Source organism: Enhydra lutris, unplaced genomic scaffold (assembly GCF_002288905.1).
Source record: "Enhydra lutris kenyoni isolate GAN:26980312 unplaced genomic scaffold, ASM228890v2 scaffoldscaffold38, whole genome shotgun sequence".
In the NCBI taxonomy this organism is placed as follows: domain Eukaryota; kingdom Metazoa; phylum Chordata; class Mammalia; order Carnivora; family Mustelidae; genus Enhydra; species Enhydra lutris.
The window spans coordinates 6,642,216-6,664,839 of record NW_019154122.1 but is presented as its reverse complement, the minus strand read 5'-3'; the positions used below and the strand labels follow the sequence as shown (position 1 = coordinate 6,664,839).

The following is a 22,624-nucleotide window of genomic DNA, read 5'->3' as shown; positions in this document are numbered from 1 at the left end:
GGAGGTGTAACAGATGGGGAGCTGGCAACCTGGGAAACGAAAGGCAAAGCTTCCCATGTGGCCGGTGCTTGGCAGTTTCCAGAGCTCTCCCAGGACTGCAACCCTCCCAATCCTCTGTGAAGTGGCCCATCACCCATGTTGTACACATGGGGAAGCTGAGGCCCATAGGGTGACAGACACCAGTAGCTCTGAGTCACACAGTGAGCGATGCAGTGTCAAACCCGGAGGAGGGGCAGGTTTTGGACCATCTAGATCAGTGCCCCCACTTTACAGATGAGGAGGATGAGGCTCAGAGGAGGGGGAGCCAGGAAATCCCTACTCTGGGACCTCTTCCCCAGACATAGGCTGACCCCTTGGACACATGACAGGCAAACCCCAGATCCTGAGAGGAAACAGGAGAATGCAGTCCCTTTCCCAGAAAATATTTCATGAGGTGCACTCAGAGATACCACCTCCCGCTCCTAGTGATTCTAACCGTGGGGGTGTCAGGTGGTAGCGAGGCTCCCAGGTCCCGGAGTCAGCTAGACCCAAATGCCCATCCTGACTCTGCTGTGTGTCCTTGGGAAAACTACCGCATCTCTCTGGGCCTCAGCTTCCCCAGGGGCAACACGGGGCTTCATATAGATTGTCCGTGTCCCTTAGATGGTATGACCCACGCACACAGGTTAGCAGACTGCCTGTTTACTGTAAGTGCTCGATAAATGTGGATGGCTTACTGTTCATGCAGTCAGGGCAGATGGAGAGGGGTTGAAGGCGACTCGGCTCTCCGTGGCAGTAGCCTTCACGACACTCTAGAGCGTTCATGGTCTCTGGGCAACACAGAGGGCTGAGGTAGGAGACTGAGCCGATGAAACTCATCCCATTTCAAAATAATTTAGTGTGGAGGGGAAAATGCCCAGCTCTGCACTCACCCCAAACCTCAAGCCTCTCCCACCCCCTCCATGCGCAGTGGCCCAGTTGTGGTCTAGGGGACACCCTAAGGGCTCTGACCTGTGAGCTGGTTCTTGGGGTGGCAGGCTTTCAGCCTCAAGCCCCAGGAGGGCTAGTGGCACAGGTGAACGCACCTGCATGTACCACATTCTCTCTAATAGCTGCACAGTAAGAGCTTGGGGGAGCCCCGTGGGGCCTGCCTCCCACGTCTCCGCCCCCCATGCCAGGCAGTGTCTGTGGGACAAGCTTCCGGGTGGGGGAAGGGGTCAGTGGGCCCAGAGGTGACTGTGGAAGGCATCTGGCCAATCATGGAGCCCAGGTACCTCCCCACTCATTCCCTGGCAATGTCCTCGGGGGTTCAGCCCTTCACCCAGGTGCTACGTGGCAGCGTTCCACCTGAAGACAGGCTTTGAAAGTCAATTATTTGAAACCAGGGAAGCCAAGGCCTCAAGGGCCTCTCAGAGCAAACAAGCTTTTGGCACGTTTGGAGGAAAGGAAACAGGATTGAATTTCCCCTCCAACTCACCTGGGGAAACATTCAGACTGGTTGGTGGGGGTGGGGGACAGGCATCTGGGAGCTTGACTCCAGTGGTAAGCGGAACGGGGCAGGGGTCCTTTGGGGTCATCAGGAAAGGCCCCTGAGACATTCTATAGCTTCCCCCAAAGCAGCTGGTGGTAGGGCATAGACTTACTGAGAGCGAGCAATTCTTCCTTCGGTCCGACTCCATTCCCTCCTGCTGCAGATCCAAGACGGCATGATCCCAGGGGCTTGTTCTTGGCTCAGCAGCTGAGCTGAGGAGCCAGGTTCAAGTCCTGGCCCTACCACAGCTACACGCGCGTGCCGCTGGGCAGCCCGCGTTACTGCTCTATGTCTGCTCCCCGTCTGTAAAATGGGGGAGAAAAATAACACTGTGAGGTTCTTGGTCAAGCGTGAAGTCTTGCCGAGAGGGAAGGGGCAGGGAGACGTTAGTTCTGCGGCTGGGCTTCCCCTCCATTCTTCAGAGAGCCTCAGGGCAAAGAAGGATGCTTCGGTCTCACAGCCCTGACTTTGCAACAGCCCCGTAAAGGGAGACCTTTTCCCAAGAAGCCAGATCATCACACGACAAGGGAGCACAAGGCAGCCCAACTCTAGCAGGTGTACTCTGGAGGCTGTAGTTGGAGGGGTTTGAGTTTAGATGTGAGGAAATGCACACTTATAGTCTTTACAAGTCACGAGGTCCTGGGGTGAGGAGGGAGATGAGAGGGGCCGGTGCGGGGGAGGTATTTGCTCTGGGAATGTGGTAGAGGCAGTGGGCCTCACCCCACCTCCCGCCCAGTCCCAGGAGCTGCTGCCTCATTGTCACCTTTGTCTGGCACCCCTTCCCCTGAGCTGGCCCAAGAAGCACCAAGGTTTGGGGAGGGTCTAGTCTTTTCTTTACCCCCAGCCAAGGCCAATAGGTCACATGCCCCCTCCCCAACTCCCAGTTCTCGCCTCCCTCCGAAATCTCCATCATTTTTCCTCCCACACTCTCTCTGAGCCTTGCTGCCTCGGGAGCTGAATAGGAGATGGGCAAATCCAGAGCAAAACCCAGGGGTCCAGAGGGGTGGCTCTCAGCATCCCAGTGCCCAAGCTGCACCGACCATGATTCTGGGATTCCAGTGAGCAGCCCAGGTTGAGGACCCCTCACCCAGAGTCAGAGCTGTGGGTGTTGAAACCACACGATGCCTGAGCCTCCCCCTCCGGGCTTCCACATCCTCACCTGCAAAAACCCAGTGCCCTCTCACAGATAGAAGGGCCACAGTGTGTGAGACGGCACCTGGTACCTAGTAGGTGCTCATTAAATGCTTGTTAAGGTAATAATGGTTTCCATTCACAGAGCCCTGCTCCGAGCCAGGGATTTTTACATACATTTACATAAGCTTTTCTCTGGACCTGGATTCCTGGCTTGGCATGTCTTTCCCCAGAAGGAGGGTTGTCTTTGTCCTGGTTTTGGGCAGGCTGGTGTGTCTGGAGGCCCTGCAGGAGGACCCTGGCTGGTTCCTGTCTGGACGCATCTTAGGAAACCTTCGGCAAACAGTGACTCAGCCCCAGTGCAGTCCCTTCCCAGGCCAGGTCCTCAAGTTTCTTCCTGCAACATGTTAGAGCCCACGAGGAGATGGCAAGCGATTGTGTCGGTTTTCTTTGGGGCCCTCTGGAGGAATCAGGGGCCAAAGGACAGGAGTCTCTCTCTTGCCTCCCCTTCCTCAGACACTTGCTTTGCCTGAGCACCCCTCTGCCTCCTAGATGCTAGGGCTCAGAGAGGCTAAGTGACCAGCTCGAGGTCACCCAGGATTCAGACCCGCAGTGCCTGGTCTCCAGAGTCCCCTCATGCTGGCAGCCTGCCGTTTCTGCCGCAGGAACAAAGGAATGATGTTTCTGGATCCTAAGCCTGGCTGGACACCACTCATTCCCTAGCACTTGGCCTTACTCGGCCTTCTCTTTGGTCCTCCTCCCAGGTCTGCAGCAGCCACTGGCACTGCTTCCAGCCTGACAGCGGAGGTCAGGAACCCAGAGCATCTTTAGAGCTCCAGAGCCTGTCGTGACTCGGTGGCCCCAAGACATAGCTAACGTGGAGTTATTGGCAGCATGGTCATGCGTCCCTGGATGGGGAAGCTTGCCGTTGGTCACACCCTGAGAGTGTCTGTGGATCTCTGGGACCAGAGAGGGGGCCTGACCCCTGACAGCAGTATGAGCTCTTGCACTGACCTGCTGTGTGTCCTCTGGCAAGTCACATGCTCTCTCTAGGCTCACTGTTCTCATCTGTAAGATGATGAGATGGGACTGAATGATCTCTTAAGTCGCTTCTAGTTTGAACTTCTAGACTCCCCTGATATAGAAAGGAGGTCTCAAACGTTAGAGACCCAGTCCACGTGGAGAAGCCATCCTAAACAGGGAGGTCGGTGCCTGCACCAGACCTGAGACTGACCCCAGCCTCTGCCTCTCTAAGCCTTGGTTTCCTTATCTGTAAATGGACTAACAGTGTGACATTAGTTAGAGCCACTAATCCACACGAAGCCCGTCATGGTGCGTGGCACAGAGGGGCGCTTCCAAGGAGTTGGGGTGGCCCCTGGTGACGGTTTCTCTGCATTCCAGGGCCCTTGTCTATGGAGTGGGGATGCGCATGCCAGGATTCAATGAGATCGTAAGTGCCGGGGCCTTGGTGCCTGGCGAATGGTCCCAGTTCCTGTAAGATCAGCTGTTGGCACGGGTGTGACTGGATCTTTCTCCCCCTTCCAGCTCTCACAATGGAAGAAGGGGCAGTAGAAGCTCGGAAGCGGGCGGAGAGTGACAGGGGAGTGGGTGGCTTTTGGTTGCCCAGTTCAGGGTCCCATTCCGTCCCACACGTCCTGAGTGCCGGGCCCTGGGACCTGCTGCCTTCCTCCCTGGCTCCAGCCCATGGCGGTGGCCATTCACGCTGCCCCAGCTGCCCAGCCCTGGCCCAGGCCTCGTTCTCCAGCAAGTACCCTCCTCTACCCTCTCAATTCCCCCTTGGGATGGGGGTGGGCTCTCAAACCCTAATTCATGAAACCTGCTACCTTATAGCCCAGATCCGCAGTCCGTCGGGAGTGTCCCTCTCTCTGTCCATCTGTCCGTCTGTCACATGTGACTCACTGGTCCGGCCCCAGGGCCTGGGGAGTGGGTGCCGGCCAGCCAGCAGGGGCTGCGGGCTGTGCAGACCACAACCCACACCTGCGTGCCACCATCCACCTGGCTCCTCGTCCCATCAGGCACCACTTAGGGGCATGTACCCTTAAATGTGGAGGGCGAAGGCAGGGCGGGAGATGCCCTCAGAAATGGAAATGGGACCCATTTGTTTATAATTTACTCTCTGACACTTAACGGGAACCCGATGGGACCAATAAAGGCCCCTCACTCAACCGGCTCCTACCTCAAAAGTGCTGGAGCCCGTCCAGTTCTCTGGAGGCAAATGCATCCGGCAGCGGAGGGGACCGCCTCGCCGCCCCCCCCTCCATCGCATGCCTCCCTCCCACCCTCCGGCCCCTCTCTAAACTTTTGAAAGATGCCTCCCTGTTCCCAAGATCAGTGGGGCTGCCAGCCTTTCCAGGCTGTGGGGCAGGAAGGCAGGGTGGGGTGGGGGGGCTTGCTTGCAAGGTAGAGAGGGGCCAAGGACTAGAATAGTCTGAGCACAAGACAGGCAAAGCGAGGGGGCTGGTGATGGAGGAGAAATCCAGTTTTCAATTTTCCTTAAGAGAAAAATGAGTGCATGAGAGACAGAATAATTTTCCAGTGTGCAGGCTGTAAGTGAAACCTCCTTGAGACATTGCGAGTTATTAAGAGGAGGAAAGAAAAGAAATTGTGAAATCCGTTTGCCTTTAGCGGGACTGTACAATGAACTCTTATTTCCAGGGGAATCTAATTAGCGGGCAGGCAGCAGAGCCTGAGAGCAATGGGAGCCGAAGGTTGGGCTGGGGGGCCCCCCATGGCTGCGTGCGAGGGGGCTGGGAAGGTAAACATAAGGGCTTGGGGGAGGCTCAGCTGGCTTGAATTCGAATCCCGCATCTCGGGTCTGCTTTATGTCTTTGGATAGGCTTGGCGCCCATTGGGCACTCCGTCTTGGCTTATTCCCGTCCTTCAGCGACCACAGAGGTTACCAGTGTCCACACCTCCAACACAAACCCCTCCCTCGTCCCCAGGCACGCTCGAGAATTCCCCTGACTCAGAATCTCCCCTCTCTCACCACTGACCCTCTGAATCTGGTCCCTGGGTCCCCTCGCCTGGCATCTCACGTCTGTGAGGACACCAAACAGTCCCCTCCCCTGACCCTTGCAGGATATGTAGGACTCTTTTACTAAAAGATCATATTTTGTTGTCGTTGTTCAGAAATAGGCAACAGAAAGTGAAATCGTCCCTGACCATAGGCACATGCACGCACACGTGTGCACACAGTAGGACCATGGCTAACAGTAGGTGTGTGTGTCCTTCTGCACTGATTCCCCAAAGCCCAGGCCCCAGTACCTTCCCATGAGAGCCATCTGTATCTCAAATGCCCCATCCCCTTCCTCCACATGCAACCCCAGGCCAGAGGAAGCTGGTCTTTCCAGCTGCCCCAATCAGGGCTATTTGGAACCAGCGCAGTATGGCACTTGGGAAGAAGGGGAGGGCGCAGGGGAGGTCAGAAAGAAGAGTTGGTGTGGGAAGGTTCTCCACCTTCCAAGGCCTTTTCTCCACCCTCACTTAGAGAAATGAAAGATGGAGCGGCAGTGGTCTGCACGTGGGCTCAGAGTCCCCCATGGACTGGAGTCCCGGCCCTCACGTGGCCACGTGCAGCTGTGTGACCTTGGGTAAAGCATTGCCCGTCTCTGAATCTTCTCCTTGGAACCGCTCAGACATCAGGGCCCACCAGGTCTGAGTGTTGGGGGGCTGATGCCAGTTACCAGGGGCACCAGCCAGGCCAGAATACCTGGTTCCAGCTAAGGGCATCCCTCCCTGTGTTCTCTCTGTGGGGAGGACCGCTTGCCCTTCAGAACGGGGAAGCCCCATCCCTCAGCCCCTAGAACTTGACTTTGCCCTCTGAGAACGGCTCCATTTTCAGATTCCACCCCCTCCCTGCTGGTTTAATGTAGCGAACCTGTGGCTGACCACATTTTGGAAAAATAGCATTATATATTCTATCAAGAATCAGCAAATGGGGCCCAGAGTAGTAATTGCCCCAGGGTGCGAGTAACAGATTTTATTTTTATTGATCAAAAAAAATTTTTTTTATCAAAAGCACATCAAACTAGAAAAGGCATAAGCAGCAGGATCAAATTGGATTTTAACTCCCTTAAAAACTGGCTCCCTCCAGCAACCCACTTCCAAAGCCGAAGACTCTTTGTTAGGAGATGCTTACGGAAGGGGGTGGCTGGGCAATCACCCCACGGCAGTGGAGGTGACTTCGAAGACTTCATTAAGACCCCACATTTGCATTGGGGTCACCTCTGAGTGGACCAAACATCTGGGTGCAGAAGGGGGAAATCAGCGGAGTACATGTGTGTTGGTTTCTAGAGCATCAGTCCTCTGGATCTCTTGGAGCCGTTCAGGTGGCTAGCTGGGGCTCTCAGCTTGGGGCCAGACGTCTGCTGTTGCATGAACATCTCTAATGAGATGGTTTTGCTGGATGATCCTAACCTGCTCACCAGGAGTCACGCTGGCTCGAAAAACAAACTGTCAAAGACATCTGTGGGAACGTTCCAAGTTATTGCATGGCTCTGGGCACGTGGGAAGAGGCCACACAATCATGCATTCACTCGCTCATTCATTCATTTAGCCACTGGACAAACATGTGTTGAGTTCTTCCCATGGGCCCAGCCCTCTTTTGGGCATTGGAAATTAAGCAATGAACAAAACAGATTAAAAAAAAAATCATCCTCTTGAAGCAGAAACATTGCCTCTCTGAATAATTCAAACTAGGAGACAGGAAGGTGGGTCAGGGAGGAAGCAGGTGTCAGGTGTGGTCCCTGACTTCAGCCTTCTCTTTCCTGGGACGGTGTGGGGAAGGGGAAGAGGACCCAGGTAGGGAACCGAGGCAGAGAGAAAGGGTGGAATGGGTCCTGGTTGGGACTCCAGGCATCCTGGGCTGTGGTCTGTCAAGAATCTGATGACCCAGGGGCACCTGGATGGCTCAGTCGGTTAAGCGTCTGCCTTTGGTTCAGCTCATGATCTCAGGGTCCTGGGATTGAGCCCTACCAAGCAGACTTGCTCCCTGCTCAGCGGGGAGTCCGCTTCTCCTTCCCCCCACCTCCATTTGCGTTCTCTCTCTCTCCTCTCAAATAAATCAGTAATCTTTAAAAAAAAAAAAATATATATATATATATATATATATATATATATATATATAATGACCCAGACACCATGGCAAGCGGCAGGAGCAGGGACCACAGAGAAGTTCACCTGCCAGGCTTGGCTCCTTGGCTGGGCCCACCCTGGGCTGAGTCTTCTCCCCGCCAATCCCAGTGTGAAGAACATGTCAGGTTTGGGGTCCGTTGGGGGGCAGGGGATGCGGGCTTGACACTCTCTTGCAGTCCCTCTGTTCTGATAGGAGGGAAAAAGAGTCATATGCGTCCCCTTCCCCTAGAGCAGTGTGGTGTTTGTGTTGGCTGTTGCTGCTTTTCTCTGTTTCTGTAGAACAGTGGCTCCAAAGTGGGGTCCCCACCAGCAGCATCAGCACCACCTGTAAACCTGTTGGAAATGCTCTTTCTTGACTCCATCCACCTGGGATGGATTGGGGCGGGGGCCGGCACTCTGTGTTTCAGCAATCCCCCCAGGGGACTCTGATGGCCTGATGCTGGTCTGCAAGGTATGGTTGGGGGGGGCGCTCGATTGACCTGGAATGTATTTGGTGACTTTGGGATCCACCGGGGTTGACGGAGGCTTTACAACTTAGCATCTGAAAAAGTCTCCATGCCTTTCTGAGGGTTCCTGGAGGAGCACTGAGATGACGGGCAGGAAGGTCGTGAGAGGACATGGTGCCTGCTGAGCTCCTGGTACACAGGACGCCCTCAGTAAACCGGAACCCCCGTCTTCCTTCTGTTCCTTGACAGTGGTGAACCAATAAGATAAGAGCCTAGTGTTTCATGGGGCCAGTGCTGGTCACCTTTGAAAAATCAACTTCATCAACTGTGAGAGCAAGAGAATCACAGCATCTGAGAATCATGCCCCAAACGGGGATGATTTAGTCCCACCCCTCCCTTTTTTTACAGGTGAAGAAACAGAGGCAGGGGACACAGCATGTCCCAGCCTCCCCGTCCTCCCCCCAGCAGCCCTCTTCTGGCCGGTCAGCCCACCTCCTCCCCGCTTCTGTCCAGTCCTGAGTTGTCTTGCACAGAGACACACAGTGAGGAGTCTGAAATGAGCCCCAAGGTGCTTCCCGGGAAAATCTCGAAGCCAGACTTTGCGTCTGTTTCATTCTGTGCTGCACCTGTTGTGGCTGGCTCGAAGCCGGCTTGTGCTGGGCACCTATGCGAGGAGCTGGTGGGTTCCCATCTGAGGACAGGAGCCTGGGGCAGGGAGAGAGGGTGTTGGCCCCCGGGGGCCCCCCTGCTCTCAGTGGGCACAGGGGATGACCCTCCCACCGGCCCGCCAGAACCCTGGGCCCTGGGACCTGACTCTGAGCCGGTGTCTGCTTTCAGGACCAAGTTTTCCAGGGTTGGGGCATCTGCCTGACATAATACGTAACAGTAATTAAGAAATAAGCCGCCTTGCCCAGCTTCACAGCGATCATTTGGCTAAGTAACTACCATGGTCCAGTGCCTCAAAAATCACCATTAGAGTACGCTCCTTATGGCCATAAAATTTCTCGTTTTCTGCCTTTCATCGGCCTCCCCCTGCAATCTTCGCCTTGCTTTATTTATACATTCGTCCGCAAACAATGGCAATAAACTCTTTCCCAGAGTGTTGCAAATCAGAAATTTGTCCACATTTTTCCACCACCTTCCACTGTGGACCTGCTCTGCCTGGGAACAGCTCAGTCAGGCCAGCTGGAGAGGCCGGGGTGCGGCAGATTGATGGGAGCGGGACAGGGTGGGGTTGCCCGGGAGAGCGGGCGGGGAGGGGAGGGGAGGCCGAGAATGTACCATGAAAGGCCTCTGGCTGCCCAGCGACCAGCCCAGCCTGAGACACAAGGGGCCCAGAACTGGCCTGGGGAGAGGCGGCGAGGGGAGGAGAGGGAGGGAGAGGGAAGGGGGAGAGATAAGCCTTCTTCCCTACCCCCTTCCCCTAAGAGAAGAAGAAGGGCCTGAGGATGACTGAGAAGCAGAATAGGAGGGTCTTGAAGTCTGTCCTTCCCTGTCCCCACAAGAACAGAAAAGTCTCTGCTGTCTCACTGTCCCACAGTGCACTGACTTAGAATCCCAGTCCCTTCTGGAGCTCCTCCCTACTCCCATCGATCGGTCATTATTTATCTACCAATAGGCATTTATTGAAAGCCCTATTGTGTGCCAGGAGTGGTATTGAACTCTGGGAGTGTGAAGTAGTGAATAAGTCAGATATAGCCTTGGCCCCCTTCTCAGGATTGTTCCTAGAGATCCAGGAGGACCTCTGGTTTTTAGGGATCGGGAAAATGATGCTCAAGAGGGATTCAGACTTGCCAAAGGTCACACAGCAAGTTGGAGGCAAAGTCAGGAACAAAATTCAGGGCTCTAACCCAGAGCTCCTAGTCTTACCCACCAGACTCTCTGGGGTCCCGCCTCTGGGCAAGGTGACCGTTGTCTCATCTGGCCAGGGTGCTGGGTGCCTGTAACCAGGGTGGAGGGTGCTTCTGCTGCAAATATTTGCATTTTACCCAGAATTCCTGGAGGTAGCAATAGGTGGAGTAGTACCTCTGGTTCTTGGCTTTGGTTTTGGTCTCCAGAGAGGAAGTCTGTTCCAGGAGGTGGCCTTCCCAGGTCAAGCTTGTAGTTCCTAAGGAGGGAGGGTGCCCTCTATTAATGCGTCTCACCTGCCCCTAGCAGTGGAAGCCTGGCTTGCTTTTCCGTTCCTACCGACGACTGTCATTAAGAACATTCTAGAGGGGTGCCTGGGTGGCTCAGTGGGTTAAAGCCTCTGCCTTCGGCTCAGGTCATGATCTCAGGGTCCTGGGATCGAGCCCCGCATCGGGCTCTCTGCTCAGCGGCGAGCCTGCTTCCCTGCCCCCCCACCCCCCCCTCCGGCCTGCCTCTCTGCCTACTTGTGATCTCGGTCAAATAAAATAAAATCTTAAAAAAAAAAAATTCTAGAATGACAGGACCCACAGTGGGGTTACCCAGCACGGGGAAACACCCAGTTATAATAGAGAAATCAGAGTTTCCACCTTCAAGACACTCCCAGTCTGATCGGGAAAGCGCAACCTCTCTCTAAGGCTGAGCGAGGGTCCTCAGTTTGATGGCAGGGAGACGCCGTCCTCACACGCAGGAAGTTCAGCAGACCCTTTCGCAAGCCGGATGATCCGGTGCATTTGGTTAACAGAAGAGATGAATTAGACGTTCATCGTCCGTCTCCGGCAGGAGCCAATGCCAAGCGCTGGGACGGTGGCGCGGGCGGCGGATGCGTCCCTCGGGGGTTCAGGGAGAGCCTTGTGGTCTAGGTGAACTCCAGGTGCAGCTTTGCAGGAGGGGGGTCTAGGAGATAGAGTAGAGCGTCAGCCCAGGCCCCAGCACGGTACGAAGGCCTGGAAGGAACCTGCAGGGTAAGGGGCTCCTGGGCCCTTGCAAAGCCATTGGATGCCTGGCTCCAGTGGGCCTCCGGGGCCAGCTGCCCGGCTTTCATTTACCCTTTGAGCCTCCTTTCCCCACCTGTAGAAGGCGGCTGATCATACCCGTCCCTCTTAGGGTTTCCCCGGGATGCTGCGATTCGTGGCAGTAAAGGCACCCGGCGTGGCCAGAGCACCTCAGCTGCTGCTAGGTTTATTCTCCGGAGGCCTTCATGCCCAGTCCTGCCACAGGAGGCTTTGTGCGACCTCAGAGCCCTGTCCTCAGGATCCGAGGGTCCAGCGAGCCCCAGATGGAAGCCCTTCCTCGAGGCTGAGTCTGGAAGCAGGGGGTTCGATGGACGAAAGGAGGCAGGGGCCAACAGGGGTGCTGAGCCCTTTTCCATCTCTGCCTCCTTCGATGACTTAGCAACTGGCTGAACCCCTCTGCTTCCCGGAGTTCTAGCAGCGAGGAGGGGCGAGGGGGTGGCGGGCAGAGCCAGTCGGGCCAGCAGGCTTGACTTCTCAGGCATATGGCCCTTTCACAGTGGCATTGTGGGGCGCCGACGGGTGGCCGGCTTGCCTTTTCCTCGCCCGCCATGCGGGGCAGCTTCATCTGGCCGCTGGGGCTCCAGCTGCTGTTTCCCCTTCGTTGACCTTGAGGCCTAGAGCCAGGCTTCTGCCAGGACCTGCTTCCTGAGGGCCGGGCTCCTTCCTTGGCCCTTCGTGCCTGTGAGCGCCTGTGCCCGCCACACCCTCTGCTCAGCAGGCCACCTTGTGCTTCGGTGATGGCCTTCCTGGGGGAGGGCAGGCAGGGGTGGTCTGTGGGCCTCCTGGGGTTTGTGCCAAGCACTTGGCTATAGGAGAATGAGGGAGGAATAACAAAGGGGTCGCCATTCATTCAATCATTCATTCACACGTGCATTCATTCCTTTGTGTTGTGTGCTCTGAAAACGTGCCTGCCTGTGGGCAGGGTGCAGAGGGAGGTTAAATTCTCGGCCTATGTAATGAGGGGCACCTGGCTGGCTCAGTCGGTAGAGCATGTGACTCTTGATGTCGAGGTTGTGAGTTCGAGCCCCACATCAGGAACAGAGATAACTTAAAAATAAAGTCTTTTTAAAAAACCCAGCAATTGGGGCGCCTGGGTGTCTCAGTGGGTTAAAGCCTCTGCCTTTAGCTTGGGTGATGATTCCAGGGTCCTGGGATCGAGCCCAGCATTGGGGGGGGGGGCTCTGCTCAGCAGGGAGCCTGCTTCCCCCTCTCCTTTTCTCTCTTTCTCTGCCTGGATCGCTCAATTTTAAAAAAAAAAAAAAAAAACCAGCAATCATCGCCATCATCATCATCATCATCGTAATAGTTTGTGTACATTGAGCACTTACTGTATACCCAGCGCTGGTATAAACTCTTGTCTTATAGTAATTCATTTAATCTTTGTGCATGATGACTTATGATTACTTTCCTCGTTTTGCAGATGAATCTGTGACCCAGAGGAGGGGAGTGACTCCCGAGTTAGTGTGGGGAGCAGTCCAGGAGTACTGTGTAAGAGGCACCGCTTGGTGTTTCTTGAGGTCACTCCCACACCCACCCCGTGTAGCCACATGGCACTCCACGGGGTCGGCACGCGGATTCTTATTCCCAGGAATGGGTGGAGAGATGGGGATCCCAGAGGGTGAGTGACATGTTCGGGGTCACACAGCATCTCAGGGTGTGAGCCTGGAGGACCAGCTGCCCCCTGCCAGGCTCTCTGAACCAGAGGGGACTCTGGGTCTGGAGGCATAGCTGCTTAATGTCTCAGTGTGGGCAGGGGGCTCTGGATCCCAGCACCATCCCATTTCAGAAATGAAGAAAGCGAGTTTCAAATGTTCAACAACGCTGCCCAGCATCTATAGCTTGTCAGGGGTGGATCTAGAATTCAAACCCAGGTCCATCTGACCCCACGTTTCTCTCCCCACTGCCTGCCAGCCTGGGCCGTAAAGATGGGACCCATTGACAGGCTTCCTTTAGGTGCTAGCATAGTGGGCTCTGCTGCCTGCCCAGCACCAAGCTTGGCTCTTCCTGTCCTTACATGAGGTCGATGAGTAAATGGCTGAAATAGCGCAAAGAAGAAGTGAAGAAAAACTGGTGATTATTTGTAAGGTTGTCTTAAAGTCAGAGGAAGAGTATTAAAGGAGATGGTGAGCTGAGCTCCTCCTATAGTGGGCTTGCTTGTGCCCCCAAGTCACCTGCCCTCTCCCCTCCCCTAGCTCACAGCTGCTGTGGCCCCTTCCAGAACTCCGCATTTGCAGCCTATGATGCCAACAGGTTAAAGATTCCGAGTTGGAAGGACTCTCTTGAGATCTTTGTTTTAACCTCTTGCTTTAGCAGGGAAACCTTATTTTATTTTATTTTATTTTTCAAAGATTTTATTTATTTATTTAACAGAGTTCACAAATAGGCAGAGAGACAGGCAGAGAGAGAGGAGGAAGCAGGCTCCCCGCCGAGCAGAGAGCCCAATGCAGGGCTCGATCCCAGGACCCTGGGATCACGACCTGAGCCGAAGGCAGAGGCTTTAACCCACTGAGCCACCCAGGCACCCCGAAATCTTATTTTAAATAGCTACTCCCAGACAATTCCAGCCCTCTACACACTCTCTCTTCTTTCCCACATGTGACTTGGGCTTGGTTCACAATTCCCTACAGAGACAGTTCTGGTTCCATCGCAAGACAGTGTAGCCCTGAATTCTGGCAGTGCAACGACACAGTACCACTTCAAACAGAACTGCTTCCTTCTTCCTAGAGATGCCCCTTCTTAGCTGGAATGTATAAAGAGTGCCCTCTAGTGCCTAAGAGCAGTACTAGGCTGTTAGCAGAGAAGCCATGAAACCCAAGAACACCCCACAGGGCTCCACATTTTATAATGCAAATTCTGTACCTGCAGTTCCAACTTTTAAAAAGGCAGCCTGGTGGGGATGGATAGGGACTTCCCAGAGAAAGAAAAGGTTTGTCAGGTTTAGGTTGTAATAAAGTGAGAGTTCCACTTTGCCTCTCCTTTCCTTGAGTTGGGAGAGTGAAGCTGGGCCATTGACTCAGTTGCTGTAGAGTCGGACAGAAATCCCCACCTCGTCAGTGCCTCTCAACCCCCAGGAGCCCTCCCAGAGGGCAGGACTGAAGTGAACCAAGTGTGGACAGTTTGAGCCCCAGCAATGACAGCACTGAGGTGGGCGCCTCTGAACCAGGTTGGGGGGGGGTGACCTAGGAAGGCTTCCTGGAAGAGAGATCCCAAGCTAATCGAAAAGGGTGAGGATCAACAGAAGCTCACATTTCCTGAGCACTGCTGTCCCTGGTACTGTTTCATGTGCCTCAGTATCCTCTCATTCATTCATTCATTTGTTCATTCATTCAACAGATATTTATTTGGTCATTCACTTTGTGTCAAACATTGGAGACTTACCAATAAACAACAAAGATGAAACCACCCATTTTCATGGAGTTCTAGTGATGGCCCAGACGATGGGGGGGAGGGGCAAAAAAATAGAAGAGTTAGCCCATGTGATTGTGATATGTGGTGTAGAAAAAGGCAAAGCAAACAAGGTGGGCATGGGGGGGGGTGTCTCTAATATTATCCATGATTTACATCCAGGCCGACTGCTTCAGGAGCCTGTGCTCTGAGATGTCCGCTCACTTTGGCCCAGACAGTGGCCAACGGCAGGCCTAGGGGGGCACGGGGAGGGCGCTCCAAGCAGAGGGCACAGTCTGTGCAAAGGCCTGTGGTTTCCAGAGCAGGAGATGGTTGCTGGAGTCCAGGGAGAGAGGAGAGGGCATAATGAGCCAGGGCTGGGGGTATGGCTATAGGTGGGAGGTTTGGAGCCCACGGGAATTCTGAGTCCCGTACCCCTCCCCCACCCCTGCTTTGGTGCTGGGCTGGCTGCCTGGGAGGCACTAAGTGGGAGGGAGAGGGTGCTAGGGCAGAGTACCAGGTCTTCGATCTGGACACCGGGGTGGCGGTGCTGAGGTGGATACCCAAGAGAAGTGCAGGCAGAGGTGGTGGACAGGAGGGGCTGGCCTCCAGGGAGTTTCCATGCGGGCTCCAAGCCCGGCCTCTCTGTCCGCCCCCCCCCCCCCAAGCTTGGGATCCCAGCTTCCAGCCCTTGTGTGGGGCCCGGCTCCCGCAGGCACTGGTTACAGCTGAGTGGTTCTGCGGAGGGGCCAGGAGGGGCTCCCGCCCTGGCCCCAGCTCTCTGGGCCCCCAGCTGAGCTGTAAATGACTTTTCCATTTTCCAAGACCTGCGCCCAGGCCTGTTTGGTATTCAGGGACGCCAGGCCCACACTCGCCAGCTCTCGGCTCTGCCCGAATTACTTGATTAAAACGCATATCAACTATTATGTGATTCGTTTCTCTGCCGCAGCTCAAGCCAGGCCTATGTTAAACTGTAATAAAGACTGGGTTTGGAGGCAGCAAGGAGGGGGAGCGCAGGAGCCCGGGTGGGAGGGCATCGCTGGGTTGGGGTGGGGGCTGCACTCAGAGAACGACCCCAAACCTCAAGGCCACCACTGTCTCCCTCAGATCTAGGAGGACTGGGATCCGCAGCTTCCTGCCCTCTGAGAAGCTGGTAGAGTTCCATCTCCTTTCAAGTGTCTTCCTCTGGCCAGAGGGAGAGCAGGAGAAGTTTGGGGATGGGGATGGAGAATAAGCCACCTGGGTCCCCTCCGTCCCCCCCAGCTCAGAAATGGTTTTTTCCACCACCTGGGAGTACTCCGTGGCAAAGGGGACTTTCGCTGGGCTGGGAGTCCTGAGTCCTGGGTTTTCTTCCCAGCCCCACCACCGCAGGACTTCACTGATCATCTGTAAAATGGGGCTAATAGTGCCTGCTCGGTCCTCTGGGGTTATTGGGAGAGACTGCAGCGGAACAGGGACAGACCTTGTAAACTGTAGGGTGCGGCGTATACGCATTGGGTGATGACTGTTGCTGTGTGTCCGAGTTCAAAAGGCATTTTGTAATTGTTCTACCAAGCCCTGTTCATCTAAGAAGGCTTTTACTGAGCGCCTGCTGTGTGCTAGGCACAGTGTCTGCTCCATTTGGGGATCTCCCAGTCCGATGGGACCTAGAGACCTAGAAACAGGCAGGTTCGAGGTCCCCCATGAGCCTTGAGAGCCCATGAAGGGGCCCAGAGACCAACGTGGACACGCTCAGGAAGCCTTGCTGGGGGAGGCCCCCCATGAACTGGGTTCTGCTGCATGAGCCAGAGGAAGCCCAGTGGCAGGGGTGAGGCGTTTCAAGCAGAGGGAGCTCACGATTCAAGGTAGGAGGTGTGAGTTGGTCTGGCCTGTTCCTTTAAGGATGCCGAGAGCTGGCCAGAGAAGCGAGTGGAGTGATGGGCTCATCTGCACACGTGGTGGGACCTCACTGGTATCGCAGAGGCTTCCAGAATCAGCGGCTTTGAGTGCCAGCAGGCTTGGGAGGAGGGGCAGTGGCTGAGGTAGAAGCTGGAAGGGATGGTCCCTGGTGATTTTCTCTCCACTTCCAGCAACCTAGCCTTGGGCTGGGCTCGGCCCTGAGCAGACCTCATTCTTGCCCACTTTTAAGCTTTGACAAACCCAACAGCTCCTGTCACCCTTCCTGTCCCTCATCCATTTCATTCTCAGAGGCTCTCCAAAGTCCGGCGTCTGTCCTGTGTTCCGTGCCTGTCCTGGCCCCGATACTTATGGAAGCCGTGTTTCCTCTATCAGACTGGGAAATTCCCACAATGGGGTGTGTGGGGGGGTGATACCTCCTCCATCAGACTGGGAACTTCCTAAGACAGAGGTTCCCCCATAAGGTTGGGAGGTGGGGCTGTTTTATCCTTGTGCTGTGTTGGACTCCCCACATCCCTGAGCAGAGACAGAATCCAGGAACGCAGAGAGCGGGTCCCTTGCCATATCCCTCTGTCTTGGGGGCTCTCCCCACACCTGCATGAGCTCTGTCCCACCCCTCTCTGGGATCTTTCCATCTCACAGCTGTTTGGGGCAGAGAACAGGAACTGCTGCTGGCCAGGAGGCTGCTCCGCCACGGCCCACCCCCAGATCTTCTGTTCAGTGAATGTGCTTTGTGTCCATACTGCCCATGGGACCCCCTCCCCGTGCCCCTCTGGGTTATGCAGTGAATTTCAGGATCAAATCCTTGGGAAAAGTTGTCTTTGGCTCTGAGCCCCAGATGTGCTGGGGAAGGTGCCCCAGGATGCAAGCTGTGCCGGCTTGGTCTCCTCTCAATGATGGGAAGCTGGGCAGCCGGGAATGGGGAGATGAGGGGGTTGGATCTGACCCCAGGTCTCTGCCTTTAGGGACGGTGTAGGCAATGATGAAGGGAGGGCTCCTTGCTTTTGTCTCCTTTGTCCTGTGGCATCACAATCAGGGACAGCCTGGCAGTGGCCAAGAAAAAGCAAGGGTGACTGCCCAATGACCAAGACAGTAGGACGGAGGGAAGGAGACCTGGGACAGAGGGGCATTACTCAAGCCCAGATGACATCCAAGCTCTGGATGCAGCCCTATGACAACGTTGCCCATCGTGCCATTTGCCACGCCAGGCCTTGGCAAATACTCTTACCGTGACCTAGAATGTCTGTCCCATCCCTAACATCTAAGAAGCTGTATTAGGTGTTTGGGGGAGGGAAGAAGAGGCTGTCCCTTGTGGGAGAGGCCTAGACCTGATTGTATAACAGATCGTTAAAGGAGCTGAACAAGAACAGGCGTGGACACTTCCTGAGAGATTATGTGACTCAGTTTCTCCCATCTGTACAGTGTGATCACATGATTGACTCAGACTGAGTGCTGTGAGCATAGTGTACCCAGCCCGGGGTGGGGGGCACCACCTAGCAGGTGCTCTGTTGATGCTCTGGTGAATGACAGAACATCTCCAGAGAAGGAGATGGGAGGGGAAGGGGAGAGAAACTGAAGGCAAAGAGGAAAGAGAGAGAAAGCAGGAATGGGAGGAAGATAATCTCTGACAACCTGCTTCCTCTTTCCCTCTCCCTTCCTTGGTCTTTTCTCCTGGCCCTACTATGTGCTCCCCACATTCCCCCGGGGGCCACAGAGGGTATAGCTCCAGAGCCCCGGCTAGGCTATTCCTTGCTAGCATCCCCTCTGCTGGACCAAGATGGATAAGAGGCACAGGATCAGTGGGGTCGGGAAACCAGTTCAGTCCCCAGGGTGTCTTCAGCTCTGATGCCAAGGAGCTTGATCAAACCGTTCCTGCAACCTCATTGGTCTGGCACCTGGTCTGATAACCCCATCTAGGGCTGAGAAGTAAGCTGGCTCCAGACTCCTGGGCTCTCTCTGCACAGGAAGCAATGATCTTCATCCACCCCCAGACTCCTGGGGGGGTGGAGGGGTCTATCAGGTTGGGGCCATGGCCACAACCAAGGTTGTCAGGTAAGGTCTCCTTTTCCAGCCTGGAAGTTTACTCACAGATCCTGAAACACCCCAGGAAGGGCTTTTGTGTAGAAGTCAAAGTCCAAACCCTTCATATTATAAGCAGGGAAACTGATGCCCAAGGAGGGAAGGTAACCCTCCTGGGGTCATGGTTCTGGGGATTTAGGGGTGGAATCAGGTCTGGAATCTAAGCTTCTGGGCTGCCAGCCCTTAGCACATGCATGTGCTCTCTGTCTCCCTCCCTCGCCTTCTTCTGGCCTTCCTCCTAGCCCTAAGTTTTGTTTTGTTTTGTTTTGTTTCTTAAGATTTTATTTATTTATTTGACAGTGAGAGATCACAAGTAGGCAGAGAGGCAGGCAGAGAGAGAGGCGGAAGCAGGCTTCTTGCTGAGCAGAGAGCCCGATCGATCCCAGGACCATGAGATCATGACCTGAGCTAAAGGCAGAGGCTTTAACTCACTGAGCCACCCAGGTGCCCCCTCGCCCTAGTTTTGTGATATGTTCCCCAAATGCAATAGCACTTCTGTTTAAATGGTTGTTTTAAAAATACTAACTATAAGTAAACATGAAAGAAAAAAAATACACTAGCTCTGTCTCCCCAAAGGCTAATGGTTGTTCATCTTTTGAGTATAGTGTTCCATGCATGCTTTTTCCAAAAACAGGATCAACCTTTGCACACTGGTTTTTACCCTGCCTTTTCCCTTTTTTTTTTTTTAAGATTTTATTTATTTATTTATTTACTTGACATAGAGAGAGATCACAAGTAGGCAGAGAGGCAGGCAGAGAGAGAGGGAGAAGCAGGCTTCCCGCTGAGCAGAGAGGCCAACACGGGGCTCGATCCCAGGACCCTGAGATCACGACCTGAGCCGAAAGCAGAGGCTCAACCCACTGAGCCACCCAGGCGCCCCTACCCTGCCTTTTTCTTCGAGTTAGGTGTATGGAGATACAGTTCATGCACAGCAAAATTCTCTCATCTTGGAGAATATAATTGTAGGAAATTTCAGCAAATGTATTTCATCATGGAACTACACTGAGTCCTATGTCGTGGCCATCCTTCCGTGTCAGTGGAACTAACCAAAGTACCCAACTATAGGGGATTTAAAAGCAAGACCAGTCATGCCATAAAATATGTAGCCAGTCCCCTGAGGCTGGGCATGGAGGTTGCGTCCCCCCTTCACTCTGGGGAGCAGTGCTGTGGGAAACACGCTTCCTGAGCTCAGGAGCGATCTGACGGTCAGCGAGGCAGTGGGTGGGAAGGCAGGCACAAAGCACCCCTCCGCCTCACTAGGCCCGCTCCCTCTCCTTCCCTCCCACCTGGCTGCAGGGAACCGGCTGGACGAGGGCTCGGACGTGGAGTCAGAACCTGACCTCCCTCTGAAACGCAAGCAGCGCCGTAGTCGGACCACATTCACGGCTGAGCAGCTGGAGGAGCTGGAGAAGGCCTTCGAGAGGACCCACTACCCGGACATCTACACCCGCGAGGAGCTGGCTCAGAGGACCAAGCTGACGGAGGCACGTGTGCAGGTGAGGCGGGGCCGTGGGTGTTTGCCCTGCGGGCATACTGAAGCTGGCGGAACGGAGAAGGTGGAGGTGGCCGGCATCCCAGGGTTGAGTGGGCCCCCAGAGGGCTCTCCAGCGGGTGGTCCAGGGACTGTGTAGATGAGGAAAGCCACTGGCACGTGATGTGGAGTAAACGGGCAGTAAGTGCTGCTTGACCCACTGAGCACGGGTCAAGCTGGGCTCAGAGGCAGCCTTGGGGAAGCCAGCACGTGCAGTGAGGCCTGCTGGATTGTGCTCAGCCCTCCAGGGAAGGGCCAGAAGAGAGGGTTCGGGATGCATAAACGGCTCCAGATCTCGGATGAGGGGAGGAAGTGACTAGGAGGGAAATTGCTGAGAGGCCTAGCTTCTTAAGATAGGTAAAGAGCTTCCGGTTATAGGCAGCATGCAAGCACACGGAGCAGGCACGTTCCTGGTGGGTTAGAAGCATCAGAGAGAGGATGGGCAGACCTTGAACACTCCCTCCACGCCTACGAGTGTGCGGTTCTTCATCAGTGGGGCTGGGGGCGGGGGAGTTGGAGAAGGAGCCGAGCCTGCCTCCTGGCCAGCAGCAGGGGAGGGAGCAGTCTCCTGTCCCCAAGTCAGGGAGGAAGACAGAGGGTCCCGTTGAGCATCTCCTGAGGGAACCCATTCCTGGTCCATCTTCTCTGCGAGCGGGGGAGACGAATCTGTAGGAGGGCTCCCCAAACTGTGCACTAAGGGACTCCCAGCCGAGCCCAAGCAGCCTTTGCTGGGCACCCACTTCGAGCCTTCTCTTAGACCTGGCGGAACCTCAGACCACCTTGTCAGGCATGGCACCTCCGGGCAGGCCACAGGGGTGGAAAGAGGCTCGGAGAAGAGGCATGCCCAGGGGCACAGAGCTGGGCCCGGAACCCAGTCCTGCCGGATTCCAAAGCCCAAGTTCTTTCCATGGGGAAGGAAGAGGTTGACTCAGAGCCTAGGATTTGAAAGCAGTAGGGAAAGTTCTAGAAGCAAGCTGGTATGTAGGCTCTCCGGGAGCCAGTGTACTGCTCTCCACCCTCCCTGCCCCCACTCCTCGAGTGGGGGGTCCGTGGCTGCCTTTGAGGGAGACCCCCAGGGGAAGGGAGCAGGCGGCAGCAGCCAGCTCGTCTCATTCCCGCCCCTGCTCTGCAGGCTGATATCTGAGCCTGCCCTGGGCTCCCGGCCTCCCTCCCCCGGCTCTGATCCTCCTGCAGCTGTTCTCCTGGGCACATTCCTGGGTGCTTTCTCATTCCCACGTCTGGCGGCTGCGGCTGCTTCCCACCACCTTGAAGCCTGACTGCGCCTTGTAAAATTTCCTGGCTGTCAGGGCCGTGCTTTTATTGGCCCAGGGGACCCAGAAACAGGTGTCACTCAAGGTCCAAGGACGGAGGGGGGCTGGGAATAGGGGGAGCAGGCAGAGCCCAGGCAAATGTATAGCGAGGGAGCCAAGGCAGACGTCTTGCTCATGCCGACTCCTCTGCCATCCTTTAGGCTCCCCCAAGGCAGCGAGTCTTCCCAATTTTAGCCTGAGAACTTAGCTTAATCCCAGCAGGGCAGAGGTCCATATATGTTGGGTTTTAAAAGGACAAACAAAGGTTGACTCCCGAAAAACCAGGAGATGAATGACAGAACATTTGGCCTGGAGAAGAGATTTGGAAGAGGCAGCTAAGAGGCCCCTGAGGGGTGGGACTGGGAGCCACAGGCCTGGGTTTGCATTGGTCTCTGACTCTAATCAGCTGAATTACCTTCAACCGATCAGTTTCCCTGAGACTTAGTTTCCCATCTATAAATAAAGGCAAGGAACTAAATGATCACTAAAGCTCCTTAAAGTTCTAGGATCCTTATTTACTGACAATCAGAGGTGCCTTGTGAGGTGATGAGATCCCCATTACTGGAAGCATTCAAGCCAAAGTACAATGTCCAGTGGATCAGAAAGCCTGGTGAGAGTGCTCCTGCTGTGGGTAGTCGGACAGGGAGCTCAAAGCCTCCTGAGCACTGCGCCGAGTCTATGGTGTTGGGGTCTCGGGTCTCTGTTTTTAAGAGTCTGTGGTTCTGGGATTTTGCAGTCCTGAGACATGTCATCTCAGTGGCCCCAGTGAGGTGGTGGGAGGGTAGAGCCGGTCAGAGCAGGCTCAGAGCCAGATGCCGAGGTGTGAGGTCCAGCTCCAGCACGCATCCCTCCGGCCTTAGTTTCCACATCTGCAAAGTGGAGGTGACATTAATAGCCCCCCTTATTCTAAGGGTTCAGTGTTTACACATGAGAAAAACACGCACTCAAAATTAAGAAGTGCCTGGCAGAAGTGCCGTAGGCGGAGTACATTCTCATTAGGCTGCACCTGTTCTTGGTGGTTCCGATCCTGGCCACCGTGGGAACTCCCGGTGCCTTCCTCTGGCACTCACTTAACGGAGCACCTATCCCACGCAGGACGCTGGTCTAGGCGCTGGGGACCGAGCAGACAGAAATCTCTGCTATCACGGAGCTGAAGCCCAGGAAACAAGGAAACAGGAACACATGTCAGGCGGGGTTCTAGTAACCCAGCTACGTTCCCGCCCTCGGGCTCTGCTCCAGCGGGCTTTTGAAGCCTGCAGGTG

General features: G+C 55.1%; 1 protein-coding gene across 2 annotated transcripts in view; it reads left to right on the top strand.

The window, feature by feature from the left end:
- The window catches only part of LOC111154807 (paired box 7), a 96,119-nt gene that overhangs the window by 31,139 nt on the left and 42,356 nt on the right, over positions 1 to 22,624 (top strand). For both annotated transcript variants that reach the window (XM_022514728.1, XM_022514727.1), the window contains exon 5: positions 19,818 to 20,017. In XM_022514728.1, the coding sequence (XP_022370436.1) occupies positions 19,818 to 20,017 (200 nt within the window). The remainder of the gene's footprint in view (positions 1 to 19,817; positions 20,018 to 22,624) is intronic.